Source organism: Merops nubicus, unplaced genomic scaffold (genome assembly GCF_000691845.1).
Source record: "Merops nubicus isolate BGI_N331 unplaced genomic scaffold, ASM69184v1 scaffold5383, whole genome shotgun sequence".
Lineage (NCBI taxonomy): Eukaryota > Metazoa > Chordata > Aves > Coraciiformes > Meropidae > Merops > Merops nubicus.
Window position 1 is genome coordinate 1 of NW_008599465.1, and position 16,334 is coordinate 16,334.

The following is a 16,334-nucleotide window of genomic DNA, read 5'->3' on the forward strand; positions in this document are numbered from 1 at the left end:
AGGCGCTCGCCACATATTCGGCATACGGGCTGCACAGTGTGTTCAGTATAGGAGGTATTAACAGAGCCAGTCAGCCGGAGCGGGTTTTCCACTCTAACCCATACTGAAGCTGCTCTTAAAGTGCCTGTCCCTAGGGTTCAGTTATAGCATTTAATAAATTGGGTTTAATTTATGCAAGTGAATAATTAAGTAGCTGTCAGTGCACGCCATTTTCTAATTATAAGTGTATTAATGACAATTAATTAGAATGTTGGTTACAGCAACTACTGAAATTGTTATGCATATGGTATGTATATCTTGCACATATATAGGTATAACTTTAGCATTGAGCAACAATTCCAGTTGTTGGCTTTGTCATGTTCTTGACAATGAATTTTGGCTTGTGAATGTTACTGAGAGCAATAACTTGGGGGGGTTCCTGTTTGTTGATCACCCAACTTGTCTGTCAGAAGCCACTCAAGGAGAAGCTGTGTGTATCTGTGGAAGCTGTTACTGGTGCGGTGCTGCTAGAGTGGGTGGGACAGGCCCTTCTCCCTGGGGAGCATGGGCTGCTGCTCCCACCTCTCGGGTGTGTTGGCTGAGGCTGGGAACAAAGGGCTGCGTCCTGAAGCACCGCTTGTCCTCTGCTTACAGGTGGTTCTCCTGGGGATTGACATCCTTTCTGCTCTAGTGTCCCGCTTGCAGGATCGCTTCAAGGCCCAGATTGGCACAGGTAAGGTCTGTGTGTGGGGAGGGATGTCACCGTTGCTCTGTGGGGATCTGCTCTGGCTGCTGTACCTAAAGCATTCTTTCTCCCCAGGAAAGCCCGGGGGAGGCATTTGGTGGTTTCAGGCTCTGCTGAAGGGTAGGAGGGCTGTTCCCTCCACTGGGTGGAGCAAAACCAAAGGGGCTGTGCCACTGTGACAGTCTTCTTCTGAGGCATTTGGATGTTCCTGTATTCTTTCCTTAGTGCTGCCAAGTTTACTCGATAGGCTGGGAGACTCTAAGGACTCTGTGAGGGAGCAGGATCAGACCTTGCTGCTGAAAATCATGGAACAAGCTGCTAACCCTCAGGTATGCGCAACAGCCCTTTGCAGCACGAGTGAGTGACTGGCTGGGTGTTTGAAAAAGAGAGCTTCTTTCTGTCAGAGGGTTTTCTCCTGTGGCTTTGTCTGAAATGGCTTCATCTCCCTCCACCTGTTTATGAGGTACTCGTTTCACTCAAGGAGGTTGTTGCGTGTCAGGATATGCATGGGAGTGTGAGCATCGCTGGATTTCCCGAGGGTGGGATAAGTGGATGTCAGAGGAGTAATTCTAGGTCACTGGAAGGTACTTGCTTCCCATTAGTAGAAGTATTATTTCAGCTAGTGGGGAGTTATTGCCAAGTCAGTGTAGAACAAAGAATTAGTCAGATCTAAAAGGGTACTTCTACTTCTTGTCTTGTTCTGCTTGGATGGATGTAAAGCTTATATTTAAGCTCCAGAGACGTTGCGGTGTATGTCTGCTGGAAGAAGGAATCTGCCTCTTCCCCCACCTCCCTTTTTCCTCCCTCACCTTCTTTTCTGTCTTCCACAGTATGTGTGGGACAGGATGCTGGGAGGATTCAAACACAAGAATTTCCGGACAAGAGAAGGGATTTGCCTCTGCCTTATTGCAACACTCAATGCGTAAGTCACAACCTCTTGCAAACCTATGCTGTGCTCAAACCTGCTTTGTAACTCACAGCGGTGCCCTTTTGTTCTTCATTCCAGATCTGGAGCTCAGAGTTTAACACTGAGTAAGATAGTGCCACATATATGTAACTTACTTGGAGATCCAAACAGCCAGGTAAGCCTTGGGTGTGAGTCACTTCTAAAGGTTGTGCTGATTGCCTTGTTGAAGTGTGGGGCTCTCCCTTCTGCCTGGTAAACTAGTTAATTGTGCTGCTGCTGGTGAGCTCTGAACAGTGCTGTTCACAAAGAGCCCTTGGCAGCTTTTGAAGAGGTGTGATTTGATGTATGCCTAAATGAGCATATTAGTTACTCAAGATTTCAGCAGAACAACATGAATCTGCAGGTGAGGTGAAGAGAGCAGGAAACCTTTGTGAGACAAGAGTTCCTGCACCTTACAGCCTGAATGCAGGGGAGGCTGCAGGGATCCCTCTGGGCTTAGTGCAGCACCCTTCACCTTCAGAGAAGAACCAGTCTGGGCAGGGAGGGCAAATGGGACCAGTTGGACAGCCTGGCCACATGCACTGCCACAGGTTGTACAGGGAGATTCTGAAGAAGGGGTGGAAGCTGTTACAGGTTCCTTAAATCAGCAATGCAAACCAAATTAAAATACATGTTGAAAAAAGAAATGTGTCACTTCTGTCTGCTTTTGTCCTGTCCTGAACAGGACCTAATCGGAAATCAGATGCAAGTGTGTGAGGTTAGTAAGAAGAGGGGTGAGGAAGTAGCGTTCAAACTTATGTCATCTAACATGGGTATTGGCAGTTTTTTGAATATCCCCGTTGCCCTCCTAGCATGTGTGATGTGTACGCATGATCCAGGTCTGGAGTGTTTAGCTGGCAGGAAGCCTGAGCAGTTTTGCATGAAGTTTAATGTTCAGGGTCCTTTGTAGTTCTGAGTCACAGCTGAGCAAGCTGTTAGTCTTTGAGGTGGCACTGGGTTTAGGACTTCAGCTGCCTGCAGAAGGACACCTTGGTCCTGCCACTGGTGAACTGTTGACTGAATCAGAAAGCTGGTGAGGGGAATGAGGCACGCTTTCCCTCTGCACTGCCTCTTCCTTGCTTTGCCTTGTCTGGCACTTGCCTCTTGTCTTGCCTCTTGCGCTTGCCTTGTCTGGCACAGCTTGTTATCCCAGTCCCTGGATGCAGTGGGAAATGAGGCTGAGCTCTTGCTGCTCATCCTGGGTCTGATGTCTCCTTCCCAGAAGGCCTATGCCTGCACTCATCAGACACAAAGCGCTGTCGAAGTGGCTCCTGGTCGAACAGCTCCTGTTGGAGGGGCTGGTGCTGAGCATCGTTAGGGCTGCTTTTGTGCTGCTGGTGCCTTCTCCTGAGCGCTGGGAGATCTGAGGCTTGGTCAATGCTGCCCTCTCATGGCGAGAAGTGATGGAGAAACACAGGTCCAGGGCGAGTGCACTGTTGATCGCTTTTGTTGTGGACTGTTTCATGACTGCCTTTCTCAGAATGAGTGGGTTTTGACTTTTGTTCTTTTCAGCAGTGCAGTTTAAGAGCCTGTGTAGCCCAGGGAACATCTGGTATGACAGCTGTTTAGAAAGTATGAATATTTTAACATTTGGGCGTTACAGCTTTGTTCTTGCTGTGGTAGCTTAAAGCAAGTATGAGAGCAGGAGCTCCTGCCATGCCCAGTGTGGGATTTACCTGGTCCTGGAACCATGTGTCTGATTAACTTGCCACGCAGAGGCCAGATGCCTCTTATGGAGGAGGGAGGTTCAGTACAGAAAGGTGACACTTTAATCAGATTTGTGACTCTTCTGTTGGGTGGGTGGAAGGCTGCACTCAGTAATTTCTCACAAATAAATTTGGAAAACATGCAGTCAACTTATTGGTGACTTGACCAATACTTTATTTCTTCCTCTCTCCGTGTTTTCTGTCAACACAGAAAAATAAGTTTGTAACATAGCATTAAGAATTGAAGTTCAAGAAATGAGCTTTTTAAGAATTAAGTTTTATAATGTACTAGCAATACAAGGTCTACTCATGTCTGTGTCCTTGCTTTTTTGATCCATTAAATGGACACAATTAGCAGAGTTTGGCAAAGGCAGCCGAGCTCCCTATGTCCCCCTTTATGTATGAAACCTTCCATCTCATGTCTTGACTGCCTTTTCAATTAAATTAGACCAGCTGATATGGCTAAAGTCTACCTATTATTTATATAAATTATAAAGATGGTTTATTTTTCTCCTCTCACATTCAGGTCCGAGATGCAGCAATCAACAGCCTTGTGGAAATTTACAGACACGTTGGTGAACGTGTAAGGGCTGATCTCAGTAAAAAAGGATTACCCCAGTCTCGGTGAGTTGAGAATGTCCTTACGTCTTCGCTGGTTTTGGGCTGCCTTTTATCCCTTCCTTCCTTTAGAAGGCTTCAGGAGCTGCATGACTGAACCTTTTCCTGGGATCAAGGTTTGGGTTTTTTATCCTACAAATGCTTACTCAGGTTTCACATAATGTAAATCCTGTATCTTTGCCCAGGCGTGCCACAGCATCTTTGGAAAACCAGTAGAATTATTACAGATGTGTAGTTAACGGATTTAAGATTTAATGTGTTTTTTGTCTTGTATGTTCTGCATGTGCAGGGAGGACACTTCAGAGTAGCCTGTGTTTATGCAACTTAGAAGGCTGTCATAAAGGGGAAAAAAAATCCTAAACCACATAGTCAATATCGTAGTTCCAAGGCCACACACCAAAACCAAAGCCCTGTCCCTCTGCTTCTACCACCTCAGGTTGGTAAGAAAGCTGCTCTGCATCCTGCTGCAGACCTCCAGTGCACAGGGTGGAGGAGCATGGTTTAGACCTGAGGATGGAGTAGATGGCAGGATGTCAGTGCACACGCAGGAGCGAAGAGGTTGTTTCAGAGGTGGGGTGCACACAGAGGGAGGCAGGACCGTTGCCTCTTGTTTTACAGTGGAAATGTCTGTTGCCACTATGGGGGTTAAAGTAAAAAAACTCTCTGGGAAAGAATAATGAGATGTAATAAAGATCATCTGCTCCACCAGGCCTGTGATGTGAATGGGAAAGAAGTGTAAGGGCCGAAGACAAGCATTGTGTGAAGCTGTTTTTTTAAGGGTGTTTTTTGTGGTGTTTCTGCCTATTAAGATAGGCAAAGTGTTAATGAACTGGAAATGCACCTTCAGTTGAACATGTCCCATCTGTAGTAATGTATTATTCCCAGTTATATCTCTTACACCTCTCTAGTATCAGTTGTTTCTCAGTTTTTCTTATCAGTTGTTGCATGTGGTATTTTTAACTTTAACTTCCCTCCACATTGACATTTTTGACAGTGCTCCAAATGATGTGGGTGAAGCAAAATTTGTCTCATAATATCTTAAATTAGATTACTCCTCAAAATTAAATTGAGCTGTTCATTGTGTATTTCTTTCCCTTTCAAACAGGTTGAATGTAATTTTTACAAAATTTGATGAAGTCCAAAAATCTGGAAACATGATCCAGAGTTCAGGTGGTGAGTATAGAAGTAGTTGTATTCTCTTTTTGGTGTTTTTAGCAGTTTCCAGTTCACGAGACATTCAAACAGACACAAAGCAAGCACTCTGTTAGGGTAAACAAGTATGAGTAATTTTTCAGCAATAGACACATAGCTTTTTGCAGTAAATAAAATTGATGTTTAGTTAATATGCTCTGTCTTCCAAGTAGTACCAGAAGCAGACTGTGCAGCATAAGTTTCAAGAATGGAAAATGCTGTTAGAGCTCTTCTTCTTTACCTCCTGAGTTTCATTAAAGAAATACGTATTCCGTTTCCAAGTGCATGTGCATCTTCATTTAAATTGTTCATAAAGTCAATTAAATTTTAATAATATTAAGAGAAGAAGCTTTTTGGGCTTAATGCCCTGAATAGCACAGAAGTTGTTCATACTAATGTGGTAGTGTTTCATTTAAAGGCCATAGTGTTTAGGGATTGTATTTTGCAGTTCCTGAGTTTGCATGTTTTCGATGTTTATGACCAATGGTCAAAGACCCTTATCAGAGCCTTGATTCTGTCTTTGAGACTAATATTTACTTACTGGAAAAACCTGTGGTTTTTACTGCTTTTCTTACAGGTAAGCTTATGAGTTAGAAAGTATTTTTAATAAGTTATCATTCATTTTTAAATAATATATTTTTGAGAGTATTGTTTCTGAGGGAATGAGTCTTTTCTGCCAACAACTGAGTAGAGTTTAGTGCTGTGGGTTTCTATCAAGAAAAGCCAAGAGCAGGAGAGGTGTTGTCCTCAGTCTTTCCACCATGCTCTCAGAATCCAGGAAAGCAGAGAGATCTCTGCTATGTTGCATTGGAAAAAAATATATTCTTCACTTCTAGGCACCACCATTCTTCTTGCCATTTTAAAATACAGTAAATTTTGTCCCTGCAGGAAGTGATAGAGTTGATTGACTTGAAAGTTCTGAAGTTATATTTTGCATTATTTAGCAACACGATGTGATATTCTCTTGTACGTTTGGGAACGATGAAGACCTAGTGCAGATTCCTCTGTGATGGAATGGGGTAAAATTATGCTTTGTCATAGTGTGGGTAAATATTTGTTGTATAGGTAGATGAGGCTTGGTGGCAAAAAAGTGCAGTTGAGAAACAGTTGTACTTTTTTTGAAAAGGTGGGAAGTATATATTTAATCCCTTAGCCAACATATTAAGGTTCACAGCTTCTAGGTGTTTGTTCTGAAATCCTAATGCAAACTGGAACAAGCTTACTGCTCATCTAACTTCTCTGCTTTCCACTTGGCTAGGCTAATGTTTGTTTTGCTAGGAGTGAATGTGCTTTCAAAAAAGAAAGATTTAATTGGATGCACAACTGTACTATGTAGATTGCTGTTGTCTGGGTTTCAAGGAGGCAGATGTGTGCTCTCTAGGGAGATGTATTGCTACCTGGCCTTTCTAAACAACTGCTGTGCTGTGTTGGTGACTGTGGGTGGGATTTTGGTTGGGTTTGTCCTCTAGAGGGAGGGGGAAAGATTTTGGAACTTAATGTGTCCCTAGTCAAATTTAAGCTAAGTTTACAGAGGGTTTTTCTAATACAAATGAAGATGATCGTAGTAGAAAAAAAATGGGTATGTAACAACTGCTTAGAAGAGAATTTAATATTAAGTAGATGAGAAACACGTAAGAATAAACTTCAATGAAGAGCAAGCTAGAGTTAATTTCCTTTGCAAGTTCTAGCTGTTTAGTCATTTTAGCATCTACACATCTCAGAACAGTACTAGAGACATCACTTGCTAATCCTTGGCTGTGGAGAGGTGGTTCTGGTCTCTAGACTGAACATCCTAGTGTGTGCTGTGATGTAATTCAAGGCTGCTGGCACTGTGGAAAATGTCCAAAGAATCAAGGTGGGACAGTGCCTTCTGGGCAGATGGTTCTTAGTGCCATCTTTTTTAAGAAAGCAAAGTATCTGTTAAAAATCTCAAAGAAGGACTTTACAGAAGCATTTATTTTTCCATCAGTGTGAGTAAAGCATCTATGTGTATTAGATTTGCTAGTTGTACACTTCATGGAGAATTACTTCTTTCTTTTAATACCCCTTCCTCTGCCACTGTTTAGATGATTTTGAAGACTTAACTTTCTTGCTTATACCTGAGACCTTACACACCCCATCTCATGTCCTTGACTCCATCGACAGGATTTCTCTGCTTCCAGACACCAGTACTCCTGTCTTCCTCCCTCTGCCTAACCTGATCTGCTGATGGCTCACTGTCCTTGCTCGCGCTGGGGCTGGATGCAGTCCCTAGAGTGTGTGGGTTAGCAGTTCTCCTCCATCAGATCTCCAGAGTAGGCACTGAGACCAAAATGTAGCCTGGGGGAAAGCAAGTTTGGGACAGTGGAGGAGTGTTAAGGGGTCAAAGACAGCATGGTGTGGAAAGGACAGGATCTCCCATTGCTCTGCCAGAACCTCTTCATTCTCCCTGACAATAGAAGATATCCGTAGCTGCATGCATCAGTTTTAAAGTAGTTCTCATTTGTGAAGCTAATAATAAGAACATTAGTTGTTAGTATCTCTTGTGTGTGTTTGAGAGGAGCGTTCAGTTTCCACAGTGCTATAGGCTGGTTTGCTGCTTCTTCCTCACCCTCCAAGCACAGCACAAATACAGCATACATGCTCATCCTATCTAATGTGTCAACAGCTCTGTGCAGCTTTCAGTTTATCTTCTTGCAGTTGTGTGAGCCAGCTGGAGGAGCCTTATCTCCACCCGTGGTCACAAGTGTGTTATGTCCTAAAGACAAGCTAAGTTTGTTGTGTTTCCTGGGTCCCCGACACCCCTGCACCCTTTGCACAAAGGTGACACTTTCAGCGGTTGTCAGTCACCAGGGAAGATGGTGATAAATGCTGCACATGCAGAAGACTTGCCTTTCTCAGGAAATAGCTGGCTCAATCTTGTCAACCCTTTGAGCCCAATGGAGTACACTATTGATGATGAGGGTGTCATCTGTTATCCTTAATACAACTCCTTTAAGAGTGTAACTCTCCCAGGCAAAGACACCCACTCATGCTTTCACCTTTGTGCTACACGGCATGGAGCAGATGACTTCAGGCAATACGGTCCAGTTGTACCTTGTCTTAAAAGCTTGTGTTAGTCCCTCTCTGTAGCTGGCATGTGCTTTTGCTGGCTCTACACCAGCTGAATGAGTGTCCCAGAGGTTTGGGGAGACAGACTGGCAAATGTTTGTGCAGACTGGTCTGGAAGCCCATGTCAGCATAAAATGGCACCATGGAAGGAGCAGTGTCAGTTCCCTCACGTTGGGTTTTCTGCCCAGAGCTGCTTCCTGTGTTGGTGGGTCCCGGCTGCAGGATGGACCTAGGTGAAAAGGAACATGCTTTGCCCCCTGGGGAAGGGCTTTCTGTTGTTTAGGGTTAACGAGTGCTCTGAAATGTGAGGGTTCACCAAAGCTGTATCGGGACTTCCCAGCTCACTAGCAAAGATCAAGACTAACCTTTTTTATGTGGTCTTACGGTTTGATATGGTGCATCTGTACTTCTCTGGTGGATAGCCAAGAGCAAGCTGTTGGCTGAAGTGTCACCCGTAACTGAGCCCTGCCCCAGGGGTGCTGGAGTTGTGCTCATTTATAACAAGACTTGAAATGGTGAAATACTGCAAAAGAACTGGTCATACAAGAGCAATGACTAAAACTGGTCTCTTAGCTCCAAGATTACTGTTTGGGGTAACAGTTTCCTTTACCAGCTCACTGAGGATTCAAGTAAAAGTAAGCAATTGCAGCAGCATTATTTGTGTATCAGGAGTAATTTGGAGATTAGTGAGTATGCTCTAAGTTGTTAAAGATTTCTTAACTGAGGGTTCCCAAGACAAAACCAAACGAATCTTATTCATTCTACTAGAAAAGCTTAAAGTAATAGGGCATTTTCTGAATACATGAGTGAAAATAATGAATCAACTCTAATCAGAATGTGAATTTTAAGCCTATGAAAATAACTCTTATGTCTTATCTTTCCATACTGTGGTCCATTAGTGCTGCTTTGAGTTTATCTTGAATTGCTTGATGATTTTTTTGGCTAGGCTTTGTTTTTATTGTCTAGTAATACAAGAATCAGATGTGTAGTGGGATGGGCAGGTTGGCATAGTAATTGGAGGTGTTTCATTAAGTCATAGTTCAGCATGCTGAACTATGCTGCTTGTTGCTAGGCTACCAGGAGCCCTTATAGCTAGGATATGAAGTTAAAATCCATGTTGGATTTCTCGATGATTCTCAGTGCATCTCTGTTTTGGTATTTGGCTTATAATTAGTCAGCCTCTTGAAGCAAAAATTATAGTTTTTCCCCTTTGGGCTTTCAGCAAGCTAATTATTTTTTGTGCAACTGGTTTTGCTAATTATGCAGATGCCTTATTCCCCTGGGACAAATACATTTTCAGCATGAAAGAGCCAATAATTGCAAGCTAGTCAGCTGCTGTCTTTGTGTGGCATTATGTGGCATCTTTAGTTGGATGTGATACAGCGAGAGGCTACTGAACATAAACAGACTCCAAGAAATTCACACTGCATGAGTTTCTTTGGTATTGTGTCTGCAAGGACCTGAACCTAAAGCATATAGTTCTTCCATGGATTTGACTTGACTTTGGATCAGACCTGGGCTCCAAGAGACTTCATTGTCAAGTTTCAGGACAGATTAAGAATGAAACAAGTGATCTACTCAGAGAGGCTGATGGGAAACAATGACACAAATGAAAGCTATTGGTAATCAAAACATTTGGATGTGGTTTTTTTATGCTCTTGATTGTTGATCACAACATGACTTTCTTTGATGTAAATGCTCTTTTATTTTTTTTTTTTTAACATAAGTCACACAATTTTGGGGAGATGTTTCTATGTTGGTGCATGCAGGGGTATGTGGTGGTATGCCAGTATGGTACCAGTGGGTAAGGAGGGGACTGAACTTCCTTGTCTACTTTTGACTTTGCTCGGGAAAGCAAGAATTAGGGATAGTGGAAGTGGCAGTGGTCTTAGGCTGCAAGGAAGTCAAAGCAGGACTTAAATCTTAAAGCCACAAGTCTGGAGCCTAGATCTCTCCCCCAGGGATGCTTGTACATAGCAAAGATGCAGTTTCAGTAGCTGCCTGTGTGAGTTAGTGTTCTAAGAGTTAGCAGCTTAACTAAAATAATGTTAAAATAGCAGATGTGATAACTCCAGTTACTGAAAGCCTGTGAAGAAGAAACAATGTTATTTTTTAGTAGAACTCCTCTTATATTTGAGCTACTGTTTAAGGTAAACATGCTATTTGCTGAATGAGCTCCGTTTATGAAGTTGACAAGTTGGAAGCAATTAGATGGAAACCAGAACTGCTCTAGATTTGTGTGTTTTGCTGCTAATAAGGCTGAGTCACTGAATGCTGTTTTGATATTTAATATAAGGAGGAAAAATCACCTATATTTGGCAAGCATTGCCATGCATCTGTGGGTGGGATATTGTTTGTTTGTCAACACACATGGAAGCAGTGGAATTACAGACTGGAAGGAGGAGTGACTGATAACACAGAGGGTTTGAACCAACAAACGCTGCACTGTCCTTTTCTGCATTCGTACCTCCTTGCAATTTAATTTCTACTGTGGCTTGTTCTCTTGTTTTCAAGTTGAAATAGAAAATTAATTTGACTCAGCCTTCCTGTGGCATAAAAAAAGCAAGGAAGTACCCCTTCACACTTGCACAGAGGCTGAGAGAGCAGAAATGTCTGAAAGATACTTGAGTGAGTTCATCCTTATGCAAGGTATAAGTGGACAAGACGAGCTCTGCTCCATTTCTATTACACAACTTTGCAAATAGCCCTGTTAGTGCCTCCTGGATTTTAAATTCTCAAACGCAGAAGGGAGGGATGTGAGCAAGCAGGCATAGGAGGACACTTGGTGCTCAGCTGAATGCTGAGCAGGCTTTTATTTTGGAGGAGAGGTAGCAATTATCTGCTAGGTCACACAGAGAAGTCGGGTAGGAGGGTGGAGAGTTTGCTGGTGGTTAAATTGCTGAGAGACATGTACTGGAGAGCTGCTCCGGAGCTCAGTGTGCTTCCCCAGCACCTCACGGGCACTGCAGAGAATGACTACAGGAAAAGGTAGGTGCCAATGAACGTGCCACAGGAATGGATGCCTTTATTCTGTTAGTGTCTGGATATTTCCCTGTTAAATTTCTTTTTAACAGTGTGAAGAGACTGAAGCAATCTTGCAGTAAAAGTGGAACTTTAAAAAATAGCCTGTAAGCATCTTGTAGCCTGGTGGCATCAAGCTCAGCTTAAGCTTCTATAAGATATGGTAAATGATGTGTTTGACGAGGTGAAGGAATAGGATCTGTATATATAGAAGGGAACAGAACAGGTTGGGAGAGATGAAGGGCAGGTATTTCCAGATACCTTTCCTGGTGTGTGATGTTTTTGAGTGATCACTGAGGCTTTCATTTCCTAACTGTTTACTTTTGCAGCATCAGCTGGGAAGTGTATTTAAATTGGTTGTAAGTACTTTTAAATTAAGATTGAATCCCAGTTCAGGAGTGTGCCAAAAGAAGACATGGCTGGCTTTTCTGCAGTTTTGCATTTTGACTGTGTCTCCGTAACAGAAGTGTTATCTGTGGAACTCGGAGAGGCTGGAGGGAGGACTGGGTGAAATGGAAAGGCAGAGGGGCTCTCTATCTATTCACCTGTGAAGAATTAATTTATAAGATGGAAACATTTATTGCATTTAATTTTGGTACATCAGCAGCCTGTGCCTTTCATCTCAGCTTCCAGAGGAAATTATTCCTGTTAGCTGTCATTGCAAAAACTGCATCTTTCTTGCCCCTTTTCTCTCCATTCAGTGTACCTGCTCTCCTGTTGAAAGCCTTATTACACTGGATGTAGTGGACTAAATTTAGGAAGTCTGCGATGTATAGAACTTTGCTTTGCATTGATATTTACTGTCTCAAGGTGTGAGTTAATTGACAGCTCTTTTTGTAATGGATTAGAAGGTGGAAATCACCTGGGCAAACTGAATGCTGTTGAATTGATACTGCATGTGACAGTATCAATTTGTCATTTTGATGCCATTCTTCATTTTGGGGGCTTGGGCCCTTTTGGAATGTTATGGTTTCACAATGTTCTTCCAAGGCAATTGCTACATGTGTTTTCAGAGGAGGCAGGGGGGTTACGTGTGTGGTGTTACTCGTGAACAACCAGTAAATGCCTTCCTGCTCCAGGAACAAAATGCCAAAAGCTGCCTAGATTGGTGCTGCTTCATTGTGAACTACATCACCTGTCACTGGATAGTGACATTTACAGCTGAGACCTTTTCACTCTGGCTCCTCCTGTCCAGGTCAAAAGAGATGTTGAGAATAATCTATTTTTCCAAAGTTGGAATTGTGTTGAATAATGAATGTGCTTAACTACTTAGTAAAGAAAACAAGCACATATTTGTTGTTGTTAATGAAGCATGAGAATTTCATCCTGATGGGAACTTCTCATCTTTTGAAAGATCAGCTGGTTGAATGACGAGCCTGGGGCCATAGTCCAGCTGATCTTATCTGTTGGGAAATGTCTGAGCTCCAGGTCACCATGGGTTGACTACTGTGGTAGCAGCAAATGGGAGAAGAAAAATAAGTGTTGAATTTTTTAGTGCTATTATGTCTTCTGAATTGAATCCAAAGTACTTTGACCCTAGGATTTCCTGGTGAAGAGGCAGTAAACCAGAGTTACTTTGGTGTTGTGTTTATTGTCACTTCCTTAACCCTGGATGGTTTTCTATGAACACAGAAATGCTCGTTTGGCAAAGCTGTGGTGTAATCAAGCAGAACTACTCTACTGGTGCATTTCATGGTATTTCCAACAGCTGTGCATAAAACGTAGGCTAAAGGAGTGGGCAGCTAAATGAGGAGATGATACAGTTTAGCGTGGACCTCATGAGCAGAAGATTAACATGCACAATGCCATCGACACTGCCCGAGACCAAATGCGTGAACATCCCGCACGGCTGGAGATGAGCTTCTTTATGCAGGGACTGTTCTCTTCTCTTTGGCCAAAGTACCATGTGGATCTGAGGGACCTCTAGTTGTCCTGGAGAATACATGCAACTTGGAACATGTTGCAAAGATGAATCTACAGTCCAGTGCCCATAGCAAGAATTAATATGAATTGGAAAAGATCCTGGAGTAACATCTGGTAAAGCTGCAGAGGCGATCACATTTCAGTGATGTTCAGTAGTGTTCCTGTTTTCTCTGTTGTTGTCTTTTCCTCCAACTTCTGCCATGTCTTTCTGTGTCAGGTTAGTTTCATCTGCAAAACGAAGACTCAGATCTGCAGTGATCATTGCCTTTTAAAAACCTCTGGACCAGTTTCCTGTTACCTTCTGTGCTGCTTTGATCCACTGGCTCTCCTTGGTAGAGCTTTTGTCAGAATGAGTTTAAGGGTCAAGGTTGGAGCAATACTAACTCCAGTGACATTTTCACATAAAAGGACTAACTCTAAATCTCAGTTTTGGTCTGTTAGTTTTGTCAGTTCTTGTATGCAGTATCTTCTAGGGACAAATTTATCAGTAGGATGGTTCATACACGTGTGCAGACACATACTAATCATTCTGAACGTGGCAATGATTTTAAGTCAGCATTTTAATTCTGAACAGCCTTCTGAGAGATGGGAGTACAAATTACTCAAATATCCTGAAGGAAGGCTGTCACACCAGGCTACCCTTGGAGTAAAAAGTATCCTATAGGTGTATATTCTGCAGATTCATGGAACTTATTTGGGTTGTGTTTGTTTGTGTTTCACATACTCTGCCTTCCACACTCGTTGGGGAAGCACAGTAAAGTACTTCAGTGAGCACAAGCAAAGGCATCACATGCTTTCTGCTGCTATGGCAAGAATTACAGAAGTGTTTTTGACGTAGGAAACTTTGCCTGAAGCTTTCAAATAGTCTCAGTCTCCATAAAAAGTGGTGAAGGGGTGGGAGCCTTCCTTCCCCTTTCTGTATGTTGGCTGGGTGCTGGGTGCTTGAGAGTAATCTCCTGATACTTCTTATAAGTGAATGCTCTGGGCTATTTTTATATAGAGTCACTGTCCCAGATCAAATTAAATTGCTGTCCTTAATCAGCAGCCTCAGCAATGGCCAAAGACTGCTTGGGGGAGAGATGAAATTTCTTGCACCTCTTGTGGAGCACTTTGATTTCCCCTGCAGCTGCTCTAATTTATTTGAGATTTGTTTTCACGTTGGGCATGTAACAAGTGAACTGAGTTTAGCTGCTGTAATTAGCAGCCTCTGAGCACAGCAGTCACCCTGAGGTAATTGGTGAACCACAGGATAGGCTTTTAGGGGCAATGAAAGTACCAGAGATGTGTGTTTGTCCTGCTGGTGGCAAAGAGCATCCCTGCCCTTACAGAATGGTGTATATGTAGCATAACCACAGTAGCTGCAGCTTTCATAACCGTAAGATCTTGAGCGTCTAGACTGCAGAGCACCTGGTTGATTTCTAGAGAACCTAAGAGCAAATGTTTGAAGGTCTTCTCATATCTAATTGCTTTTTGTATTCAAATCATTGCCTTAGGCTGGATGGGATGAGATTAGACTCTCAAGTCCATTTGAGAAAGAATTACTAATACAGATCTGTATGCAGTTTTACCATACAGTGGTAGAACAATAACTGCAGTTACAGCCATGTGGGCTGGGGACTTGAAGAGGACCTTTTTTCTAAGTGCAGGAGTGGACAAGTGCTGATTTGTTACTGCAGTACAGTTAATGCACTGTCCATACTTGGCCCTGGTCTGGCATTATGTTGCCTTCCTCCTTCATTATGTTTGGCTGAAGTATTTTGTTTGTAGCTCAGATACAGTGATGTGAAATAGAACAAACCCAAGCTATAATAAGTAAAAGCGTCCTATTTTTGTAGTATTAAGACAGCAAATCCTGTATAATGACTGGGTTTCATTTGCCTGCTGAAGGAATTAATTCTGCCCTGCTGCTCTGTCAAAGGAATCCTTTTGTTGCATTGTGCAAAGCAGTTTGTGTCTCTTTCTTGTTTATTCCCCTGAAGTCCAAAATTGCAGACGGCCCTGAATAATCCTGGCTTGGTTAACACCCCATGTAGCCTGCAGGGAGCTTACTGCAGCCAGATCTTCACAGGGAAAGCTGCTAGTGGCTGCTGCTTTGCAGTTGGCCTTCAGAGTCAAGCCAGGTGAGTTTTAGCACAAACAATACACTATAGAGGAAGGAAAAAAAACCTTAATTCACTGTATCACTTAATTCACACAGTGTCACCTGAACTGCTTTTCTTAAGAATGGCAAACCTATAGCAACTACAGTTTGAGACCTGCTCCTTTTTCTGTGGCAGACCTGGCCCACCTTCCTTCAGAGCTCATCAGTGCACCGAGAAAGTCCTTCAGTAGCTTGACATTGAAAGTTTCTGGTATTAGAGGCCAATGCTATATCCAGTAAATATGAAACATATCTGGTCCTCACTGGAGACCAGGATGGATAGTGGTTTGATAGAGTTTTGGATGCTTATATGCAGTGGTAGGAAAGATAAATGCGTGCTAATTTTTTTTTAGTCCAAAGCTGTTCCCTTTTGATTTTAAAGGACTCGTTCTAATGATTTCAATGGGGAATGAATGGGGCCTTCTGTAAACTGCTGTCTATGTTATAATAGCCTTGTATGGGTGTTTTAGGCTTGATTGCTCCTAGTTTTTCAGAAGGAAGAGAGAAATAGAAATGTTATGCATGAAAAAGTGTTGGCACTGTTTCTCCCAGTGTTTTCTTCATACAGTTGGCATTGGCTCTTACAATGTTGGTGCTGCCTCCACTCCCACATAATGAAAATGTTCCCTTTGGGTGTGGTGTGGGTAGAGGAAAGATGTGTACATCTTCAAGAAATGATGCAGATCTTCCATATACATCTCTCCTGAGTAATGGGACTCCTGTCTAGTGAAGCTCTGTCTCATAATGAGACCTGACATTTCTAATTAGGTCTGCTTTATGAATCATGGGTCTAACTTTGTTCTCAATCATTTCTATTTCTCCCCCTGCCACCCTCCCCCAAGCTCTTGCCTGGGAGCAGAGGGGAGCAAGGGCAGCTCTGGAGCCAGCCCTGGGCAGGCAGGGCTGTGCAGGCTTCTTTCCCACTGCAGCTCTGCCAGTGCACTTCAGCTCTGATTTATGCTCCTGCTGTTTGAG

At 42.9% G+C, this 16,334-nt stretch overlaps 1 protein-coding gene across 1 annotated transcript in view; it reads left to right on the forward strand.

Moving 5' to 3' along the window:
• The first annotated feature begins 543 nt into the window (after window positions 1-543).
• CLASP1 (cytoplasmic linker associated protein 1) overlaps window positions 544-16,334 on the forward strand; it is a 129,409-nt gene continuing 113,618 nt past the window's right edge. Inside the window, exons 1-6 of the mRNA XM_008937384.1 lie at window positions 544-712; window positions 950-1,053; window positions 1,555-1,646; window positions 1,731-1,806; window positions 3,903-4,000; window positions 5,100-5,167. Coding sequence (XP_008935632.1) covers window positions 544-712; window positions 950-1,053; window positions 1,555-1,646; window positions 1,731-1,806; window positions 3,903-4,000; window positions 5,100-5,167 — 607 coding nt within the window. The remainder of the gene's footprint in view (window positions 713-949; window positions 1,054-1,554; window positions 1,647-1,730; window positions 1,807-3,902; window positions 4,001-5,099; window positions 5,168-16,334) is intronic.